At 40.1% G+C, this 21,278-nt stretch overlaps 1 protein-coding gene across 2 annotated transcripts in view; it reads left to right on the top strand.

Moving 5' to 3' along the window:
- LOC119652901 (adenylate kinase isoenzyme 5) overlaps positions 1 to 21,278 on the top strand; it is a 69,000-nt gene that overhangs the window by 9,843 nt on the left and 37,879 nt on the right. For both annotated transcript variants that reach the window (XM_038057275.1, XM_038057276.1), the window contains exons 2-3: positions 17,397 to 17,561; positions 19,620 to 19,730. In XM_038057275.1, the coding sequence (XP_037913203.1) occupies positions 17,397 to 17,561; positions 19,620 to 19,730 (276 nt within the window). The remainder of the gene's footprint in view (positions 1 to 17,396; positions 17,562 to 19,619; positions 19,731 to 21,278) is intronic.

Below are 21,278 nucleotides of genomic sequence, written 5' to 3' on the forward strand. Positions count from 1 at the left end.
CTACCATTTCAATAAAACCATACCTGATTGGGCATGATCATTTTTACAGTTATTCTTCACGATATTCGCAACACTACTCATGTTATTGACTCCAACTAACGGGCAATTAAATATACAAAACATTAACGACAGTCCTGGATTTACGCAAATACATCTAAACAAAGCAGAAATACCGATGAAATCTAGCATCGTTCTTCATATTATAAACCCATTAGAAATCCTTAGCGTAATAAACGAATTTAAAATTAACGCGGAACATTTAAAAGAACAACAAAAATCCTTAATACTAACAGAACTTGAACATTTAACCAATAAAGTTAACACATTGAAACCACTAGATAGAAGACAGAAAAGAGGACTTATTAATTTAATAGGTAACGCACAACATTGGCTTTTCGGGACAATGGACGACCAAGATAGAAAAAAACATAGACGAACACCTCAAGACAATTGACATAAATAACCATAATATTATACAAACCATTAATCAACAAGTAGAAATCAATAGAAATTTTAGCGACACAATCAAAAGACTTGGAGACATGGCTAACAAAGACAGACATACAATGACTAGTAAAATAAATAGCATCTTGAATAATACTTTTGCAAATAATTTATACTACGACGAAATTTTCAAAATTGAAATTTTAAAAGGAAGAATTGACCATATACAAGACAATATTGCACCCGCGAGATACGGTATGTTACACCCTAACATTCTTACAGATGACGAGATAAAAATTTATAATATCGATGTAAACAAATTACAATATGTAAAAGTTGGTTTATGTAAAGCAGAAGTCAGTATACTGATTTTCGCAATAAAAATTCCTGTAGAATTTATAAATATTCAACTTAAGATGATCTTACCAATAACAAATGAACAATATAAAGAAATAGATTTTCCAGTAGAAACGATTCTCTCCATAAATAACACTATATATACCTATGAACCATATAAATATTTTAATGAACTCAAAACCAGTAAACACTGCATCTATAGTAATACATGTAAACTAATTAAAAATTTGAACACTGAAATATTAGAACTGGATGAAGAAACAATTGTTATTAAAAATGTCGAAAAACTTCCAATAAATCAAACATGTGACACTAGAAACCTTATTGTAACAGGAAATCATCTGATACATTTTAATAATTGCACTATCTCTTTTCTAAATCACTACTTTTCAAATATTAAAGATAGAAGAAACGAGAGATTCTATTATTCTAACAAAAAAAACCCTAAATTTTAATGACAAAATAACTTTGGATGATATAATTGTAAACAATATACATAATACAAAGAAAATTGAAGAATTACAAATACATAAAAATGTAAATTTTGTACTTAATTTAAGTTTAATTTTCATATTATTCCTTGTAATCTTGTCAATAATATTATATTTTCAAAAACAGAAAAAACTAAAAGTTCAAATAGAAAATCGAATTCAGGAGAATTCAAGGTCAAAGGGGGGAGAAGTTATGTATGCGTCAGCACACATAAATACAAAAAAATTTTGAATTCCCCCTTTGCATGTATGGGGAGCCCCCCTTTAAACTCCACCTAAATTTATGCTACTCACTGTATGCGTGAGATTTCATAGCTCCCATCTGTCCACCAAATTTCGTTCGGATCGGTTTAGCCGTTTTGGAGAAAAGTGCGTGTGACAGACAGACAGACAGACAGACATTGAATCGATTTTAATAAGGTTTTGTTTTACACATATCCGGATAGCTAACTGGTTAGAGCGCAAGGCTATCATACGGAAGGTCGCAGTTCAAATCTCACTGGTGGCAGTGGAATTTGTATCGTGATTTGACGTCGGATACCAGTCGACTCAGCTGTAAATGAGTACCTGAGTCAAATCAGGGTAATAATCTCGGGCGAGCGCAATGCTGACCACATTGCCTCCTGGTGTACCGTTACGGTCTTCAATGAAGTGCTCTAACACACTTCAAGGCCATGTTGGATTGTTGCGCCAACGATTATTATTATTTGTTTTACACAAAACCTTAAAAAAGTGTTAGGGAGAATTAGATTCTTCTTGAGTGGAATTTTAACATTTCACTCGAATTTCAATTATTCTCGTTAATTTTGACGTCAGCATCTTATTTGTATGGCTTAGGATGCTGTTAATTAGCACGAAATTGATAAGTTTAAACTTCTATAACTTTGACACTAATAGTTGGATTTTCATGGAACTTGGCATGTGTATGCCCCCCCCCGACCCTATGTCGGTGCAAAATTTGGTACACCTAGGATGAGTCTAAGGAGAGTTTTTTAGTCAATTTCTAAAAGTTGATAATATACTATTACTAAATTTATTTGAGCAGATACCAGAATGGGACACCTCGTGAAGATTAGATTTCACATAAGTGTTTTACACAAAACCTTAAAAAGGGCTGCAGGTAAATAGATTCTTCATAAATGCCACTTTAATATTCCACGCGAGTGTCAATTATTCCGGGTAATTATGACGTCAGCATCTGATTTGCATGGCTTTGGAAGCAGTAAACTCGCGCGAAATTGATAAGTTTGAATTGCTATAACTTTGGCGTTAATTGTCTGATTTCCATGAAATTTAGCACGTATATACGAAATATTATCCCCTATGCTGGTACAAAATTCGGAAGTCCAAGGATGAATTTAAGGGAGGTTTTTCAGTAAATTTCTAAAAAGTAGTAGTATACTGTTAGTAAGTTTATTTGAGCCGATATCGGAATGGGACATATTTTGAGGCCTAGATTTCACCTAGGCGCACCACCCTGATTTTTAGGTTGGGCAGTTTCCGAAAATGAGTCCTGTCTCACTTCAAGTGCGTACATTTTGACTCCTTACTCACGCACTTTGCAATTTATGCCAAAACTAATGTCAGTTTCGGAAAGTACAAATCAGGACCTTTCATTTGATACCCCACACACCTATATCCAGTGAAAAAAATTTTTGAATCCCCCCTTTGCATGTATGGGGAGCCCCCCTTTAAACTCCACCTAAATTTATGCTACTCACTGTATGCGTGAGATTTCATAGCTCCCATCTGTCCACCAAATTTCGTTCGGATTGGTTTAGCCGTTTTGGAGAAAAGTGCGTGTGACAGACAGACAGACAGACAGACATTGAATCGATTTTAATAAGGTTTTGTTTTACACAAAACCTTAAAAACGGATTACACGTGCCTGTATCTAATCCGCCAGATACAGACACCTTAGACGCGACGAAAAAAAATACCGTCTGGAAAGAATTTGCTACATTTCTGGAAAAATGCAAGCAGCCAGACGCGTAATCAGCATTTATAAATGAATAAATATAGGAAATCAAATAACATCTCGCCCAATTGCCGCGATTCACCCGTCACTTCACGTTGTAAAATAACATTGTGTAGAATAAATATTTCTGAACAATAAAAACTCTGTTTTTATTCATATTTCTTTTTTTTGTCCCCGCTCGGAGCCAGGGACTTAATTAGCCAGCCTTGGAAATATGATCCAAGTTCTTTTGATATTTGAGTCTGCCCCATGTAGGAAGTTTCTCTTATTTTTAATACATGGCGCGTTTGAATCGCACCAACATGTATCTGAAAGCCATAAATGTCGGTAAATTCATGGCAAATTATACTGAACGGACGAGAATCTAAAATGGTGCGGAACCAGAAACGCGGGGTGGGAGGTCGACGGGGGATCTAATGCTCATCCGATTCTCTCAACTCAGGAGTTGGTGGAGCGCAGTGTATTTCTAGGCCGCATTTTAGGAGGTGCTCCTTGTGCAAACGAAACTCTTATTGAGATCTATTAGGAGGACGAGGAGGCAAGGCAATCCTTTGATTGTTTATTGAAATAACCTCTCGTATTCCATCCTTTTGCAGATTCTGAGCCGTTTGAAGGATTGCATTAAATATGGTATCCTACAAAGGGGAATGTGAATAAGTCTCAGACATAACATATAACTAAGAAGAGATATTATATGCCTGCTTACCTTACATAATAACAGCAGTACATATATGCCATTTTTAACTATTTTTACTTGTGCTCAAAAATATCAAATTATTATCCTTCGGTCTCTAGTCAAAAGAAACTTTCTTATCGCGGTGGCAACGGAACTAACCGCGACTTAGGCAACGGAATCTCCTACAATAAAACACCCAAAACTTAACGTAGTACTCCTTTTTCTTTTCCCTGTCGCCTTCTCAACTTGTCATCTGACCACTGCTGAGCATCTAACCCTCAAAGAAAAGTAAGAACAAAGCAACAACAAAAAGGTACAGAACATCAATTAAACCCACGGGGTACTGGCATGGCCAGCATTGCAGTTGTCGCCTTTTCTTAAAGTATGACCTATCCACTACTATTTCCGCCTTCTAAGCAATATGTTCCCTAGCCTTTCGCTCTTACACTTATTATTCGTATCCAGAATACTCGATTGATACGGCATAACCAGTTGTTAACAAAAACTTGAAGGTTTCAAGTCGTATATGTTGCTTGCTGTTGTTGGGGGGTGTGGGAGAGGGGTGGTAATAATCTTAGCTTGAAGTTTGATGTTGGTGTTGGAGCATTCACAACTTCAACTTATAGACGAAACAGGAAAGGTAGATCTAGCAGTGGTAATGCATTAAATAGCATCGAGTTCTGTGTGACCGCATGAAGGAACGACGTTATCAAAAAGGTCAAATTGAGCATCGTTAATGTAGATAGGAAGACGGCAATGATTCGTCAGCCTGAGAACCTTGGTTTTATTTTCAATCCAACTATGGTTGCCTCTTTCTTCAAATGCCAAATTATTTGGCTACGATCCATTGTTCAAAGAAAAGACATGTCATTAGCGTTATGGAGATGTTTGAGGAAAGGTTTCGTAACAAATTGAAATTACCTCGGACAAGGCAGCGTGTAGAATATCAACAATAGCGGGAAGGAATAATATCGATGACGATCGATTGACTTCAAATTTCAGCTATTAATTTCTCCGGAAAGCCCCTCTTACGAAGGGCATTTCGAAGGTTTTCTCAAAATGAATGAAGCGCGGATGAAATGGTGATTTTAGTTGCAAACACTTGGGTGTTGATACGGTCGTACATAAAGATCTAGATCAAGGATAAGCCTGCTTGATGCGTTCCCGGGTTATTTTAGCTATTATTTTTGTGAAGGCATATATCACGGGAGCCATGCCTTTTTTCAGAGTCTTGACAATAATCCTTTCTTCCACTCATTGGGAAATATCGCAGCCTCACAATTGATACAATCACCGAAAGACTAACAGTGAAGCGCAAGATTTTACGTAATATGGTAGGGTAGGTAGGTAGGTATCAGTGGCTTGCTTCTCCAAGGAGCCCAATTAGCGTAGCATTCACGAAACAAAGCAGCTCTTCCACCATGCAGCTAGAAATCTCTCTGAGGTCCCCAAAGAATGGTTTACCCAGTGTGGTATCTGATAAAAAATCGTTTTTATTTGTGGCAGTTTCTGTTCCCTGCTTAACGCAATGCCAAATTCCGTTTTCCACACTCATAAAAGCGTTCAGTTTCTTACGCTGATCGATCCTTTTCCACATTTCCGCAGTCAACCAGATCTGATAATGTCCTAATTTAATTTACGTCAGAAAAATGAGTAGTTTTGATGGGGCCTAATACTCGGCTCAATTCCCCTGTGGGTATTTAAGATATCACATCGTCCGGTAAGAAAGATAGGTGATAGTTCTCCGACTGTCGAGTTGAAACTGGACGGGAAAAGTGAAAGATACGGTATAGATGAGGGTTGAAGGTCAAGCGATCCATTTTGCTTGGATGATAGAACATATTGTTCATGAGCTAGCGCCCGATGCAGAGGACTACTCTACCTTTTATGTCGAAAAGACGGTTATCACTTTAATAGGGCTTGAGAAAACTAATTTTAGTGGATGAAATCTTCCTAACTACTCTCAGTTTTTAGATATTCGGTAAATAAGGAATCAACAGATTGCAGCATTTTGAATATGCACATAGTTGAGGCCACTTTGACTGACGATTTCGTTGGAAATAACTTGTAGTATCAATAAGTTCAGTTGCTTTAGATTAGACTTGATCTGAATAAAACCGTGCATGATTCACGTTACGTTACCTTTTTAAGGTTTTGTAAAAAACAAAACTTTATTAAAATCAATTCACTGTCTGTCCGTGTGTCTGCCTGCTATATGCACTTATAGCCACTAACATGATATTGGATGAAAAGGATAGAACTGTGAAACCACACTACGCTGGAGGTCCCCATATATACAAAAGCGGATGTAAAATTTTCACCGAATAGTCATCTGATGAAAGGTCTTGATCTCGATTAGTACTTTTAGAAGTAGGTTTTAGTTTTGAAACCAGTTGCAAAGTAGGGAGGGGAGGTTAAAAGGAAGTCATCCACATATTTCAGAAACCATTCCTAGAAGCTACTCATCTGAAAAATCTGGAAAAAAAAATCATCACTGATGTCCCTATATGAGATCTACGTCTTCAAATACCGTAATGACTAAGGATAGTTGTCCAAGGATAAGACGACCAAGGCCGATCCCAAAACTGTAAGCAGATGGCGAATTTAACCGTAAAGGGTGAGATGGACGTTTTGATGGAATTCGAAGGCAGTCGGCCTAAGCTGTGCCATTACGTCCTCAGTGTTTCATTTCGATCTTGGATTTCAGCCGATGATGATTCAATTCTTACGTTTGTTTTGATTTTGTTATCTTATACTCTGTAATGAGGAACAATGTGGTTGATATTTCTCCATTTAACAATGCACGGTATGAGGAGGTTTCCTAGCAGACGTTTGTGACAAATTTCGGAGATGAGATGACATTTTGGCGATAAACCATTCATTAATTCATTACAATATTCTCACAACGATATCTGTTCAACATTGAAGCACAAAATTTTGCAGTAATATAGACAACATGAAACGTCATACTGGAAAGTTTAGTGGAAATCTTACCATTAGTAGTTATAACATAGTAGGCCATAATGTCTATTTCTTTCAAATTTATTGCATCCTAAGGTATTATATTTACTAGAATGTCAATATCACAAAACTATTTTGTGCAAACAGATGCTACGATCACCTAAATTTACATAAAAAATTCGCAAACCCTTTCCTACCGGACGCACCAAAGTTCCCGTTTCTGACATGTTTCTTCACCCTTCAGAAGTGAACCCACATTGGGCGCAATATTTGAGAAGCTACTTACCCACATTTATGTAAAACATGGTGCCTCCTTTTGAACCAAACACCTTCACAGTCAATATTTTTTATATTTTTTTATTGTTGGAACTATGCTTTATATATGATAGCTTTTTGGTCCTATATGGAATATAAGCTGTCAATTGCGTCCAGTTAGTAGCACGAAAATGATTTCCAAACTCAAAATTCAAAAAATGGCGATTTTGACCTCGACGAAACGCTTCATGCCGGACTATCTTCAGGATTCGACGAAAATAGCCTCACAGGACTTTTGAAGTAGGACGGACACGAATTTGTGAGCTGGTCAAAGCGTGATCGGTAGTCATGTAACAGTGCTCAACCATCTTGAGTCGATGGGATTGATCGAAAATTTGGAACAAAGAAAGGCGCCTTGAAATTGCGTCTCTTGGCCGCCATTGAGCGACATTTGGATACAAGTAATGATTCTTGTACCGAATCTTAACGAGGAATAAGAAATGGCGCTTATATGTCAATATGTGGCAAATAAAAGAATAAATTTCTCCTGGATAAATTCTGAAGCCTAGAGTCAGATAGGACCTCCAACTACAGAAGACTATGATTCGCGTTTGGGCGAACTAGAAGGAAATGGTTCACTGGAAGGTGATTGAAAGAAATAGTACGGTGAACAATGAGTTCTAGATTGCTTAGCTGCACCGCGTAAAAGAAACATTCAGCTGAAGAGACCCAATCGACAAGGTCAAACCGTACTGTTTTACAACAACGCTAGGCTCCATATTGCACAAGTCGTCAACGACGCACTGCAAGAGCTCGACTGGAAGATTCTCCAGCATCCTTGGTACTGTTCAAATCTTGCGCCAGCGGATATCAGCTTTTCTGTTCTCTGTTGAACCAAATGAGGGGCGTTATTTTTGACAACAAAACAGACCTTAGAAACTAGTTCAACAGCCACCAGATTGGACAATTTTTGGCGGAACAGGGTCAACAAACTGGTCGCAAGATTTGAGCAGGTCGTAAACAGTAATAGCGAATATATTATTAATTATTTTGCTATTGTAGTCATTGTTTTTCGTCCTTCGAAAAACAACATTGAACTCAATACACAGTTCTACTATTCGGTCATATGAAACTTTTTATCCTTTACAAGCGCAAAATTAGGTGATGAGAACAGCTTGACCTGGTCATCCTGACAACCATCCTTTAAAGTTCTCCAGCATTAGAGTATGTTTTTCAATAGTTGTGCCTTTGCCACACTGCAAGGATTCCAGTTTTAAAGGGGGCAAGAGTTCCAAAATAAAAGTCTTTATCAGTGAAGGTGCATTCTTCACTCCTAAAACTATCTTACTTTCATTATCCTGCATTTCCCCCCATTGAAGCAAAGTCTTTCGACATAATTCTCAATACCAAGGATTTCCATGACGTCCTCACATTCCATGGGGCACTTAGTTTGAATTAAAATAATTGACGAAATTCTGTTAGCTCGATTCAAGGTCGGTGGGTCAGGTGTATCTGCATACATAATAAATATATTTATATCTAAATTCCTATCACCAGGAGCAGTGCACTATGAGAACAATCATGAATGAACTTGAGGAAGGCAATTCGAGGGTATAATTACCTTGTAGGAAGTGCTTCACCTTATCATAGATCGCCTGATATGACATTGGCAGTACCTTAACGTCGGCACATGTGTGTATCTTTCGGTAACAGGAGGGTGCGTTACAACTGGAAGGAGTACTAAACACATGCAGAACTCTAGAGGAATCGAATAAGATATACTAAGCCGGATGTGTGTGGTTGTTTAACCGCAGGAATTTCGTATACATTCGAACCAACCGACACTGTTACCACCATCCCACCCCCTAGGACACATGTTCCGAGTTCCGTTCAATAGGCTTTGTTTTGGTTTAGAGTTTTTTTCCTATCGATTTGCCGGAAACATCCAATAAACGTTAGATCAGAATTGGTTGATTTACCAAAACAACTGGATTACATTGGTATTTGCGTGCATACGTGCTTTTGTAGTTTATATATCGAAAGCACGCACATTTTCATGAATTCCTAGGTAAATGCACTTCATAGATACATATGCGGATATGGTCGCTTTGTATCTACAGAAAGCTAGGCTTTTATTCACTGACCTGTCTATGGTACAGTGGCACATATTGTTTCACTTTACTAATTAGATTCAAGCAGATTTCTATTATGTTTCCGTACAAGCTTCGTGTTTTGTGTCCATTCTGTTATCATCAACAAATTGTTGCGTTCTATTGAAGTTGATTTATTGATCATATCTTCAATGAATAAGTGAATAGAAGGCAAACATATTTACACATGTATGACATGTAGAAAGTCGACATAATGGAATGTATTGTTTGTAATCATAAAGGAATTAGGAGCCAGAAAAATGTGGTTCATCCTATCCCGCGTTTGACAACAAAAATTAATATGGATACCAAGCCTTTGAGCCGAGCGCGCTTTTGAAATTTATACTTTATGCAACCTCTGGATCGTGGAACTATCAATGGCAAAGGATGTGGTTGTCAGATTAAGGTCAGTTGGTAGATAGGGTAAAATGTCGGTCCTATGCCAAACTCCATACGTGATGTGAAGCTTTTGCTCTTCATCACTCTCTAAAAGAAGATATTTTAAAGTCCCATAGGATTGTCAGGTAGAAAACCTTTCATATTTTCGGTGAGGGATTGAGGGATCCTAATTCCATATTTTCTTTATTTTGGACCGGACGAAATGGAAGGCAACTTAATCCGATTTTTTTCTTGGTCCACGAACTTCTCTTTTAAGGCTTAGCACCCAAGAATACCGAAAAGAAGATGAAAACAGTTTACGGTTGTGCCAAGGGCACAGGCAACTTATCAGGTTCTGCCTGCCATTCTGTGGAATGTTTGCGTCTGACCAAAGAAGGCTGCAGGCGATGCTTACTAGACTCCATCATACTCCCAATATCTCTTTAACCCTAAACTAATGGAGAGTACTTTGCTTTCCACTAGATATGGTTTAATTTTTGGGACCAGAAATTTTTGTAAAACTGTTGAAAAGGAAGCAGGCTTCTGGCTTTATAGAGGGTCACTTGGATCTGATCTTTCCTGCATTTAGTAATCATTACAGTCTCTTAAATCCTTGAAGCTCACATTTGGATGATTGGTATCCGCAAAATTTCTTTAAATAGTTTTGCTGTGATGCTACCATGGCCTGAAACTTTCTCTAGACGCAGCTGCTTTTTAATTTAATAACTTGAGGGAGTGTTTTTGTGTGAGAATGAATGACCCTTTATTTTTGGCTAATTGTATTTCGTGCTAGCGGCCGAATAAGTGGGAATAAAACGCCCACTTGTAGATTAGAATTGGCTATGCGAACTATACTTAGAAAACCAGATATGGAGTAAGAGATACATTTTTCACAAGATGTTTCGGAAACCCAGTGCAAAGGGCGATATCCAGCGACTGCAATGCTTCAGTAGTAGGAAACCGGGTTACTGACAACTAATGCTACAAAAGATAATAGTGAAATGGAAATGAGATCCATATCGAATACTTTTAGGACGAGCTCTAAGCCTGGAAAGTGACCACTGAAGATAACAGTCGCCTTGTGCAATCAAAATTCGCCACTCGGAAAAGTATACTTATAGTCTCTAGACTGAAACAAAAGTGTTTACTGTAAACCGACAGTCAAAAAGGGAGAAACCCGTAACTGCGTTTTCTTTTCAGTTGTGCAATGCATAAATGAACTGTGTGGGTTCATCGAGAAGAGGAGAATATTCATCAAAACATCTATGCCTCAGTAAGAGCTATTAAGTTCTTATCAAGAAGAATATGTATGGAAGATTCAACTTCCAGTAGAATTGTGCGGAATAGAATGGTGAAGAAAAATCATTGCGCATCTTCGACCATCGACGGTAATTCCGGCAGGTCTTGTGTTAATGCCATGTTTGTCATGGAGTGCGTTAGTGTGTGACCACGTGGTCGAGAACATGTGGAATTGTACAGCTGTTTATGGTTTGTCACATGAGATGGACAAACACACACAAGAAAACCATTCAGACAACAAAGGCACACCAATGCACCAAGCACATAGTCCAGGGCCAGTAAGCTACTACAATTTGCATTAAAAAAATGAGGAAGATATGCATATGTATGACTTCATTTCGATAACTTAACTGCAACATGCACCAGGTAATATCATTGGCCGAAAAGGTGCAAAAAATACGGAAGGGAGGGTTCTGTCATAAATGGGTTGATCGGCACGTTACAGATGGCAGCAAGTGCCAGATATCTAGGAAATCAGGTGAATAAAACAAGTATATGAGGTTGATATTGATATATCAATCTCAACCAGTGTGAGGTAGTTCAGGACCTGCTCGCACAGATTATTTGCGAGTCGAATTTAGACGTAGAAGTAATTTATGAACTGTGTCGAAATTACGGTAGCGTTTTTTGGGTATAGGATGGGTCCGGCAACGCTGAACTATGGACATGTCGAAGACAAGCCATACAAAAGGCAATGGCATAACCTGAAGCCGGTTTTGTTTCGACGAAAATCAACGGCATCAGTATTTATAAGCTCTAATGCTCCACACAATAGTACAATTTGAGGAGATTCTGGGAAGTTTGGAATTTGACGGTAGAGATGATAGCCCCGGAACAATTACCAACGATTTCAACGAGGGTTTTAGAGTGAGGAAGCTGGGGGAAGGAAACTTCTAATCGTAGTCTTTGCTTGTCTTGACATCGTATTAACCAACGTTAAACGTGTGCGGAGCTTTCAGAGTAGAAAGTTAGGCGCGATTGTTAACCTTAAGTTCTGTTCTTTGGTGTTTTTTTTTCCTTGGAAGGGAATTTGTTTAAATAAAATAAATTAGAGTTCAAAAGAAAAGAACAGCCTCTCTTCCCTGAGACTCTGGCTACCAAATCATTCTCAAAATGGCATATTTGATATCTCAGTACCGCGTTAGTGAGAGACTGTCCCATCATCCAGCGCATCTCTCTAGACATTGGAAATGTGGAAGCGACAAAGCGTACTAGTGGTAAGAAAACCAAGATGTTTGGCCGGGAATTTTCTTGCGGCATCAGAAGGAAATTACAGCCCAAAAGGAACAGTGATTTAATGTTGGGTCAGCTGTTCTACCTACAGTGTTTGCACCGTAAGATGAAACCGATTTACTGGCGGAAATTTCGACGTTGAAATGATCACATCTGCGAGCAAGGAGGCTTTGCAAAAGGAGGTAATCTTAAAAAGATTATATCGGAAAGCAAACCGAACAGGAAGCTGTAATAGCTTAGTTTGATTGGACGATGATCAGTTTTATTGACTTGGAATAATTGGAAGTCGATCGAAGTCGATCAAGAAGGCAGATCTGTCCCAAAAAAGTAAAGACATTGGCGGAGTGAATCGCGAAGGTCACTCAAGTGTCCCGCCAGCACGCGCTTGTACACATCAATGCTAGCCAGACTCGGGAATATGAGAAGGGGAGGGGTCCTTTTGGACACTTCAGTCATCATTAACAAAATTTCACGTTCCCCTGTGGAAATGGCAAATACCGACTAGACCACGCGTGGAGCCGGAAAAACTCGAAATCCGAGTGCCGACCATTCTCCTCAATCGCAGCACCAGGGTTTCTTTTTCATTTTCCCACTTTAGCTTCGGGTCCTTTGTATTTCAACTTTACGCGACGTCCCTATTTCGTATTTCGGGTTCCGGTGCAGTTCCATGCATCCGCACAGGAACAATCGCTGAAGTTACTGGGAAGGAGCTGCGGGAGATCCGCGGATGTATTTGAAGTAAGAAGGCTCTGAAATTAAACTGAATTCCGAACAAAATTCTCAAGCTAGTGGTTAAGCCCCGTGTGGTTGAGAAGCATATTTGAATGGTTGGTGGTGGGAGAAATATTTTCTAAACAATGGACTTTGGCTACTACCAACAACAATGGCTTAAAAGATATCGTCCGAAAGGCAATGTCCGTACTTGGCCTAGGTTATCGAGAATATCTTCTTGAAGAAGGTTCTTTGGTACTACTGCGAAACACCATGTGTAATGCAGTGCCTGAATTTTCGCATCGCAAAAGAGACATACTCAAGGAGGTCGATCAGACCCGAGCCTGCAAGGGACTCATCTGAAGTGGCACTGCCACGAAGCCTCACCGGAGGTTATCTGGTACCATGGGAACCAGGATGGCCCTCTGAGAGCGTATGCTCCAGGAGAATTCCTGTGTTCTCGGCCCGGTTATTTGCGGTTGGCCCCCTAGTGGGAGTTTCATGGTGGTTGTGGTTATGCCTACATCGCGGGCAGAGCTCCTCGGAGCTCGAGCGTGGAGTTGCGCTGTACAACTCGGGAGCCGTACTCCTTAGTTGCGGCATAGGTATTAGATAGGCCTCGCATCCACTGGTATGAATGCTGAGCCTGCATTCAGTATAAACCAGGACCGCCGTGCTTGCATGGCGGGGCTCTGATTGTGGTCCCAAAATCAATCCGTGTCCGAAGAGGACCGTGGGATTTTGCCTTCACGGCAGGTACTCACGTTAAACCCCCCAGGACTTTCATCGCAAAAGAGACAATGTTGATTGATTTTACAGGTTTTCTAACGAGGGTGGTAGTTTAATTTAATTAAATTTGATTTGATTAATGGCAATACACAGAAAGTAAATTTGTAGTTGCATATTGCCCTCAGAGAGAGGAGGAAGTAAGTGCCTCAACTTAGAATTAAAACTAAAGAAGGGAGAGAGAGCCAAAGGCCCCAAGCTGTGGGTATTGTAGGACCGGCACAGTCTCGGGATCGTGGAGTGAAAGTAGATGCTGGGTTCCGCGAAAAGGACTTTAGGAATGTTTGCATTACGTGTACTACCAGAGGCAATGCGGAAAATAATATCATAGTTGGTGAAGCAGTGCATCCGGAAATTGCAGAATTTGAAAAGGATACACATATCGCGGCGTTGCTGCAGGGAAGAGAAATTGCTGTTGCAGAGCCGTGACGGATAGTCCACATAGGGTAGCCTCTTTTTGAAAACCGGGTTCGTGTGAATTTGGGTTGTACAGTTGAAGAACGCGACAGTCACGATTGCGGAAGGGGGGCCAGACTACACAGCAATATTCGAGGATGTTTCGAACAAGGGTGTTGAAAAGTGTTAAATAGAGCTGGGTTTATGTAAAGTCGGAGCAGGAACGTAGGATAAAACCAGACATTTTGGAAGTTCAATTGGTGATGCCAATAAAGTGGGAGTTGAAACGAAGTTGATCATCGAAGATTACATCCAAGTCTTGAACAGAGGACAGTAGTGAAAAGGGTTGTCCTGCACATCAGCTGCAAGAGAGCGCAGTTCAGAGGAGACGATACAGAGCTAAATAATTCAAGGTCGTCAACGTAAAGTAAAATAGGCAGGTGAGGATGGAGAGAAGATCATTGATAAAAACAGGAATAGTAGAGCAATAGAGAAGAAATGGGATGAGTATCCATGAAAAGAAACTCTGCAGGAGCGGTATGAGAGGCAGAAGAAAAGCCAAAATATTATTAAGGAGGGAAGTTGAGAAGAGAGAGTTTGGTGAGGAGAATATTTTGCTCAACAGTATCAAAGGCTTTGGTGAAATCAATATAAACAGCGTATACCTCCTGTCGTGAATTCGTTGCGATAAACTACGAGGACGTGGAACTATATTGAAGTGAAGCCATTCATGACACCAAAGGAATACTGTCAACATAGCTTGAGTTTTAAGGGGAATTTGGACTATGCGCGAGAGAAACAGGAAAGGCTACTTCACCTCTAGCAAGGATGATGTCTAACATCTCTAGCAAGGCTGAGGGCCGAAATACCATCACATCACACATGTTCATTGCAGAGATGGTTCAGATCTATCTTCCATACACGATTTCTGTCTGGGTGGGAACATTGAATAACACTGGCATACCGGATAATTTGACTAAGTTATTTAGCGCATATAGGAATGATGCGGGAATGATCCACTGGTATCTACTAGCAAACGGAGCGCACTATCTATACCGAAGTAGGAAGTTGAATTTAGGCGAGGTAACTGCGGTCTTTCAGAAGTTAACTAGGAGCTCTACAGGTGATGAATGCAGCGATGGAATGATTCCGAATAAGGCCGCTGGACCCATACAGTGATCCCGTGTTTTGAGAAATGGATCGAGTGAGAACGTAAATTATAAAATGAGCACAGTTTTCTTCGAGGCACGATGGTTATAATAGGAAATCTTAGTGTCGCTTCGGATTGGAAGAAGCTCCCGATTGTCCCGAACGCATCGCTGAACTTGAGGGCCCAAAGCATATGTTCCATTGCCTGAAATTCATGGAGGTTTAGCAAGGCTCTCAACCAGGAAATCGGGGGATGTAGAGGGGATGCTGAGGGTAGAGGAGAAATGGATAACAGTAACTGCTACAATAGCCGCGTTCTTCTATGAGTAATCAGTCTTGGTTTCCAACATTAATATCCGCCACAAGATATCTATTCCGTAGGGTGTTAATTTTTTTTTTAATTGTTAAGAAGTTAGCGTGAACTTTGGAGAACAGTAGTTTGCTATGGTTGCTTGCCTATCTAGTCCAAAAATCGAATTGAAGTTGCCTGAGGGTAATTTTTGAAGCAATCTTCTAGGGCATAACTGTTAGAGTAGAATCTAATAAACATCCCAGTACCATTTTGTATTTTTCCTTCCTAATTCTCAGCATCATACAATCCCCCATCAATTTAGAACCCTTTGCTATGGGTGAGGTGATTCATATTTCCAATTTGGTCAGAGTTATAAAGTACAAGCTCTGCCCGCGATGAACGCATAACCACAACCACCATGAAACTCCCACAAGGGGGCCCAACGCAAATAACCGGGCCGAAAGCACATCCTCCAGGAATTCCCCTGGAGCATATGATCTCAGAGGGCCTTCCTGGTCCCCATCGTGCCAGATAACCTCCGGTGAGGCTTCATGGAAAGAGCCACTTTAGATGAGTCCCTTGCAGACTCGGGTCCGATCGACCTCCTCAAGTATGTGGAGACGGCACTGTCAACGACTAGGTAATTGTAAATTTCGTTTTGTGACAACGCACACTATGTTGCACTTTCCGAAATTCCTCGCGGCATCGATGGCTGAGCCTCTTTGAACTTACAAAAACTGTTTCACTTGAAATGTCTCACCATAGGGTCAAAGCTCTTACTGTACAAGATAATGATCTTGCAGTCCTTATGTATTCCTCGGAAACCGGGGTTCTTACCAAAGAAATTGCGAACTCTTGGCCATGTTCGAGAGAAGAATCCTCCGAAGAATTTTTGGCCCCCTACATGAGGATGGGCGATTCCGTAAACTACATAACGACGAAATCTATGAGCGATACCACGCCAGTCTGGTTGTGGATAAAATCCGGCTTAATAGGTTACGGTGGACGGATAACTTAATCCGTATGGATGAGAATGATCCAATCCGGAAAGTTTATAAGGGCAATATCAATGGTAAAAAAAGAAAAAGAAGACGAGACAGACCCTGCCTGAGATTGAGCGATGGCATAGGTCAGGACGCCAGACAGCTTTTAGGAATATCGAATCGGTGGACCTCGGCGCAAAACAGGGGTGTTTGGAGTTCGTAATTAAGTCAGGCCTAGACTGGATACCGGTTGTCGCGCCGTTGATGATGATCGAAGGCTGAGCGCATCACGTTCGCCACCACTCATATCGATTGACTGACCTCCTTCTTACGTCCACTGACCTGCCTCCAGTTTTTCGTAGTCATAATGTACCAATGCTTATTAATATTTGCTTGCGAACTATTCAACACATTTGCCGTCTGATTGTCAAGATCCCTCTCGAAAATAAGCAGTCGAGATTGAGCTTGAAAATCGAAGCTAAGGAACTACCCAATGGACCATTGGGGAGACCAAAAACCCTTAAATGTCCTAGGAAGGAAGGCTTACTTTGGCATTCAGATGTCATCTGTAGCAAGCATCTTCTGGATAGCATTCAGTTGCCCATAGAAAACCTCTTTCTCTTCTATCTCAGAAGTGTTAAATTTTGCAGTCAATATCCTGTTATGTATGTATATATTAACAGATATCCTATTGCAAAGTCATCGCTTCCGCGTTTAGATACTACCCTTCAGCAAAAAATATCACAAAATTTTTGATTTAATAAATCCTTATAATTTTTTTGTGAAAATAATGGTAATTCCATTATTATAAGTGTTATATTTTTATGTCATTTACATTTATAAATTTTTCCTTCTAGACGCGAATACGTCACAGGAAGCAGAAGATCCAGGAGCCGACTGGAAAGGCGGTGGGCATCCACGGTCAGCACCAATACGATCCGCCTCATTAGCAGGAATGCCAATGCAAAACGCAGGCAAAATCAAATTCGAACCTCCCAAAGTACCCGTGATATTTGTTTTAGGTAAGTCAATTGATTAAGACATGTTCATATTGGACAGAGTTGTGCAGATGTGGTAATCGAGAATTTTAGAAACTTCCATTCCTTACAACCTTGCCATTAGCTTCTCTGCAATTTCTGTTAAAGAACCTTATTTCTGGTACTTAAGCCTTTAGTTGGCTTATTTTACTTTTCCATCCACTTTAGACATTCAAAAACATGGTTGGGATTTGAACTTGGTGCATGAGGTACAATAGTTGCACAGACGCCGCTGGACGTTTTTCAAAGAACTACATTTGAAATTCATCCTCTTCACTGACGAATGGGAAAACTAGTACAAGGCAATGACTTTTGGTACCAAAGCGTCTACTTTATGGCTAAATGTAGAAACTTGTAGAGAGAGTAAATCTTGTCAGCAGTTTCCTACTATGTACATAGTATAGCCATAAGTTCTGTCAGTCAAACAAATCTTTATTTCTCACGAAGTAATAAACCAAATCAATCGAAAAGTACACCATTAGAAAAGCGAAACATACAGTTTTTAACGAAAAAAAATTATTCAAAATGGCTGCCGCTAGCAGCTATACAGGCCTGAAGTCTGTGAGGCCATGCAAGGATCGCTTCACGCACGGTTTAAAGCGGCATTTTTGGAGCTGCGTGCACGATGCTGGCCTTCAAACTCTCCAAATCGGTATAAGTTCGATCGCAGGCAGTCTCCTCTAACTTAGCCCAAAGACTGTAATCCAGAGGATTCAAATCCAAACTGCCTGAATTGGCTTTGTGAGCGGGGACCGAGTCCTGCTGGAAACACCACAGCTTTCCAGCGAATAGAGATTCACTCAATGGCTCGACTACATCCTCTAACATCTTTTCGTACACGCTCGCATTGGTTTTGACGCCGGCCTCGCAGAAATGAATATCAGTTACTCCGTGACATGAGACACCCCCCGTTATGGTGACGACGTTGGATTCGCGGAGCATTTTCTGTGGCTGCATAACAATTGTGAGCATATATTCGATCATTTTGTAGGTTAAATTTTTCCTCGATGGTAACAGTTTTTTCATCTGAAAATAGAATTTTGCGATATTTTTTACACCGAGTTCACCGCATTTCTTTCAGTTTTGGTACGCTGGTACGCACCGGTAAAATACGACTCATACTCCGAGTTGAAACGCCCATTTCCGCCGACATTCGTTTCCGCTTGCAGAGAGGATTGCGACGAACACGCTCACGCACAGCATGCACGACATTAGGGCGACTTACGGAACGCGTGCGTCCCTCTTGCGGTCTGTCAACCACATCAGCTGTTTCACGGTATCGAGCTAATGTCCTAAAAACGAATCGTTCGTTTACCGGCAGCTTTTTCAATAAACTATGAATCTTTTTCGGCGTATTCCCACATTGGTGCAACGCAACAATCGGGATTCTTTTTTCGTAGTCGCCGAACTTCACCGTGTTGTCTTTCACGCGCTACTGACCTTCGAAACCTGAAAGTTTGACGGAAGTGGGGTATGGTTAGGCACTCTCCGTGCGAAGTGTTACCAGTTTCGGTGGTCTAACATTTCTCGTTATACGCATCGACTGACAGAACTTATGGCTATAATATGTATATTCACCTTTCACCAGTAGATCTTCCTCGGAAAAATGCAATGATAAACAGCATCTTCTGTTGCTCGCCGTAACTTTCTACTCAAACGGAAAAAAACTTATTAAAATTGATTTACAGTGTATCTGCTTACCTATCCTATTCTGAGAGGAATAAATCTAACATTTGTAAGTCCGGGAATGGGAATTAAGATACATCTAAAGCGATGAGAAGAAAGCGAGATTGTCTGCAGGAATATGGGGCCTCAAATGGAAGGTTGGTGTGAGCTTCCAAATCCTGTATTCCTTTTGATATCAATTGGAAAATAGGAAGTGCCCGACACTAAAACGTATAAACCTCATTGTATGGTGCACGGCTCTGTATGCACAAAAGAAATTTTCTTTTAATTTCCTGACCTTGATATTTATTAAAAAAAAAACTTTTTAGAATAAGCATTGAATATTTATTTTTCTCCAATATAAAATTTTCTTCTCAGGTGGCCCAGGTAGTGGTAAAGTAACACACTGTGATACACTAATGCAGGAAAAGCGTGGCGTCACACATATTAATATGATGGATCTTTTACAACAGTATGCAATAGGGAATGGTAAGTACATATTCATATTTTAGATACAACCCGTTATGAATTTCACATTCAGATTTAATCAAAGGACATAAACCCTTAATTACATGTGCAATCCAATGATTACTTTTATGACTTTTTGTTAAATCACTCCATACACAACATTTCATTTCGCTAGTACCTAAAATATAATTACACCTGCCATGGGGACATTTTATTTCTAAATGGCAAAGGGTTCTGCCCATTCGACCAAATGGAATTATGTTGGATTGCTATCTAGATTTAATCACATGAAATACAATATTGAATGGATTGGACAGTTGTCAGCATGGAAATATCGTTTGGTAATTGTATTTAGATGAGGTTTCCTCAAGAACTAAGAAAAATGAAAATTGATTCTTTTAGTATATTACGCTAAATATGAAACTAACTCCACTCTTTGCTGTACTATTTAAAAAAATCGACAGCCCATCCAATGAAATATGCCGATAAAGGCTCCAAGCGCGATTTTAAAGCTACAAAGAGGAAAAACCGCATCTTCTTCAATGTAAACTAATAAAGTCAAATTACTGGTAAAAGCTGATAACATACTACCTTCGACTCCAACGGTTTCTGATATAAAAGTCATCATCATCATCCACGGCGCAACAACCGGTATCTGGTCTAGATCTGCCTTAATAAGGAACTCCAGACATCCCGGTTTTGCGCCGAGGTCCACCAATTCGATATCCGTAAAAAATGTCTGGCGTCCTGGCCTACGCCATCGCTCCATCTTAGGCAGGGTCTGCCTCGTCTTCTTTTTCTACCATAGATATTACCCTTATAGACTTTCCGGGTGGGATCATTCTCATCCATACGGATTAAGTGACCCGCCCACCGTAACCTATTGAGCCGAATTTTATCCACAACCTGACGGTCATGGTATCGCTCATAGATTTCGTCGTTATGTAGGCTACGGAATCGTCTATCCTCATGTAGGGGACCAACAATTTTTCCGAGGATTCTTCTCTCGAACGCGACCAAGAATTCACAATTTTTCTTGCTAAGAACCCAAGTCTCTGAGGAATAAATGAAGACTGACAAGATCATTGTCTTGTACAGTAAGAGTTTTGACCCTATGGTGAAATAGGCTCTGTTGGCTGACAACAACCGTGCGCGAATTTCATCGTCGTCGCTGTTATCGGTTGTGATTTTCGACCCCAGATAAGAGAAATTGTCAACGGTCTCAAAGTTGTATTCTCCTATCTTTATGACATTATGTACTTTTCACAAATTCCGCGGATTGCAGCACTCTCCTTTCTAAGGTTTTGTGTAAAACAGGTGAAGAAAACGTGTTCTGCATCTTGGGCTGCACTTTCATACGTAGGACAATTGCACGATTGATCGAGATCGAACCTATAGAGGTACTTTCTGTACCAACGGTGTCCGGTTAAGAACTGAGTTAGTTCGTAAAGGCCTAAACACAACAGCGAAGTGGCTGCATGCGTGTGGAATAAGAGAGCTGTCAAATGAAGTTAATTATACGGACCTGTATGAGGCAATATACAACAAGGCTGATGCGCAATATGGCAC

The sequence above is a fragment of the Hermetia illucens genome, chromosome 3 (genome assembly GCF_905115235.1).
Source record: "Hermetia illucens chromosome 3, iHerIll2.2.curated.20191125, whole genome shotgun sequence".
NCBI lineage: Eukaryota > Metazoa > Arthropoda > Insecta > Diptera > Stratiomyidae > Hermetia > Hermetia illucens.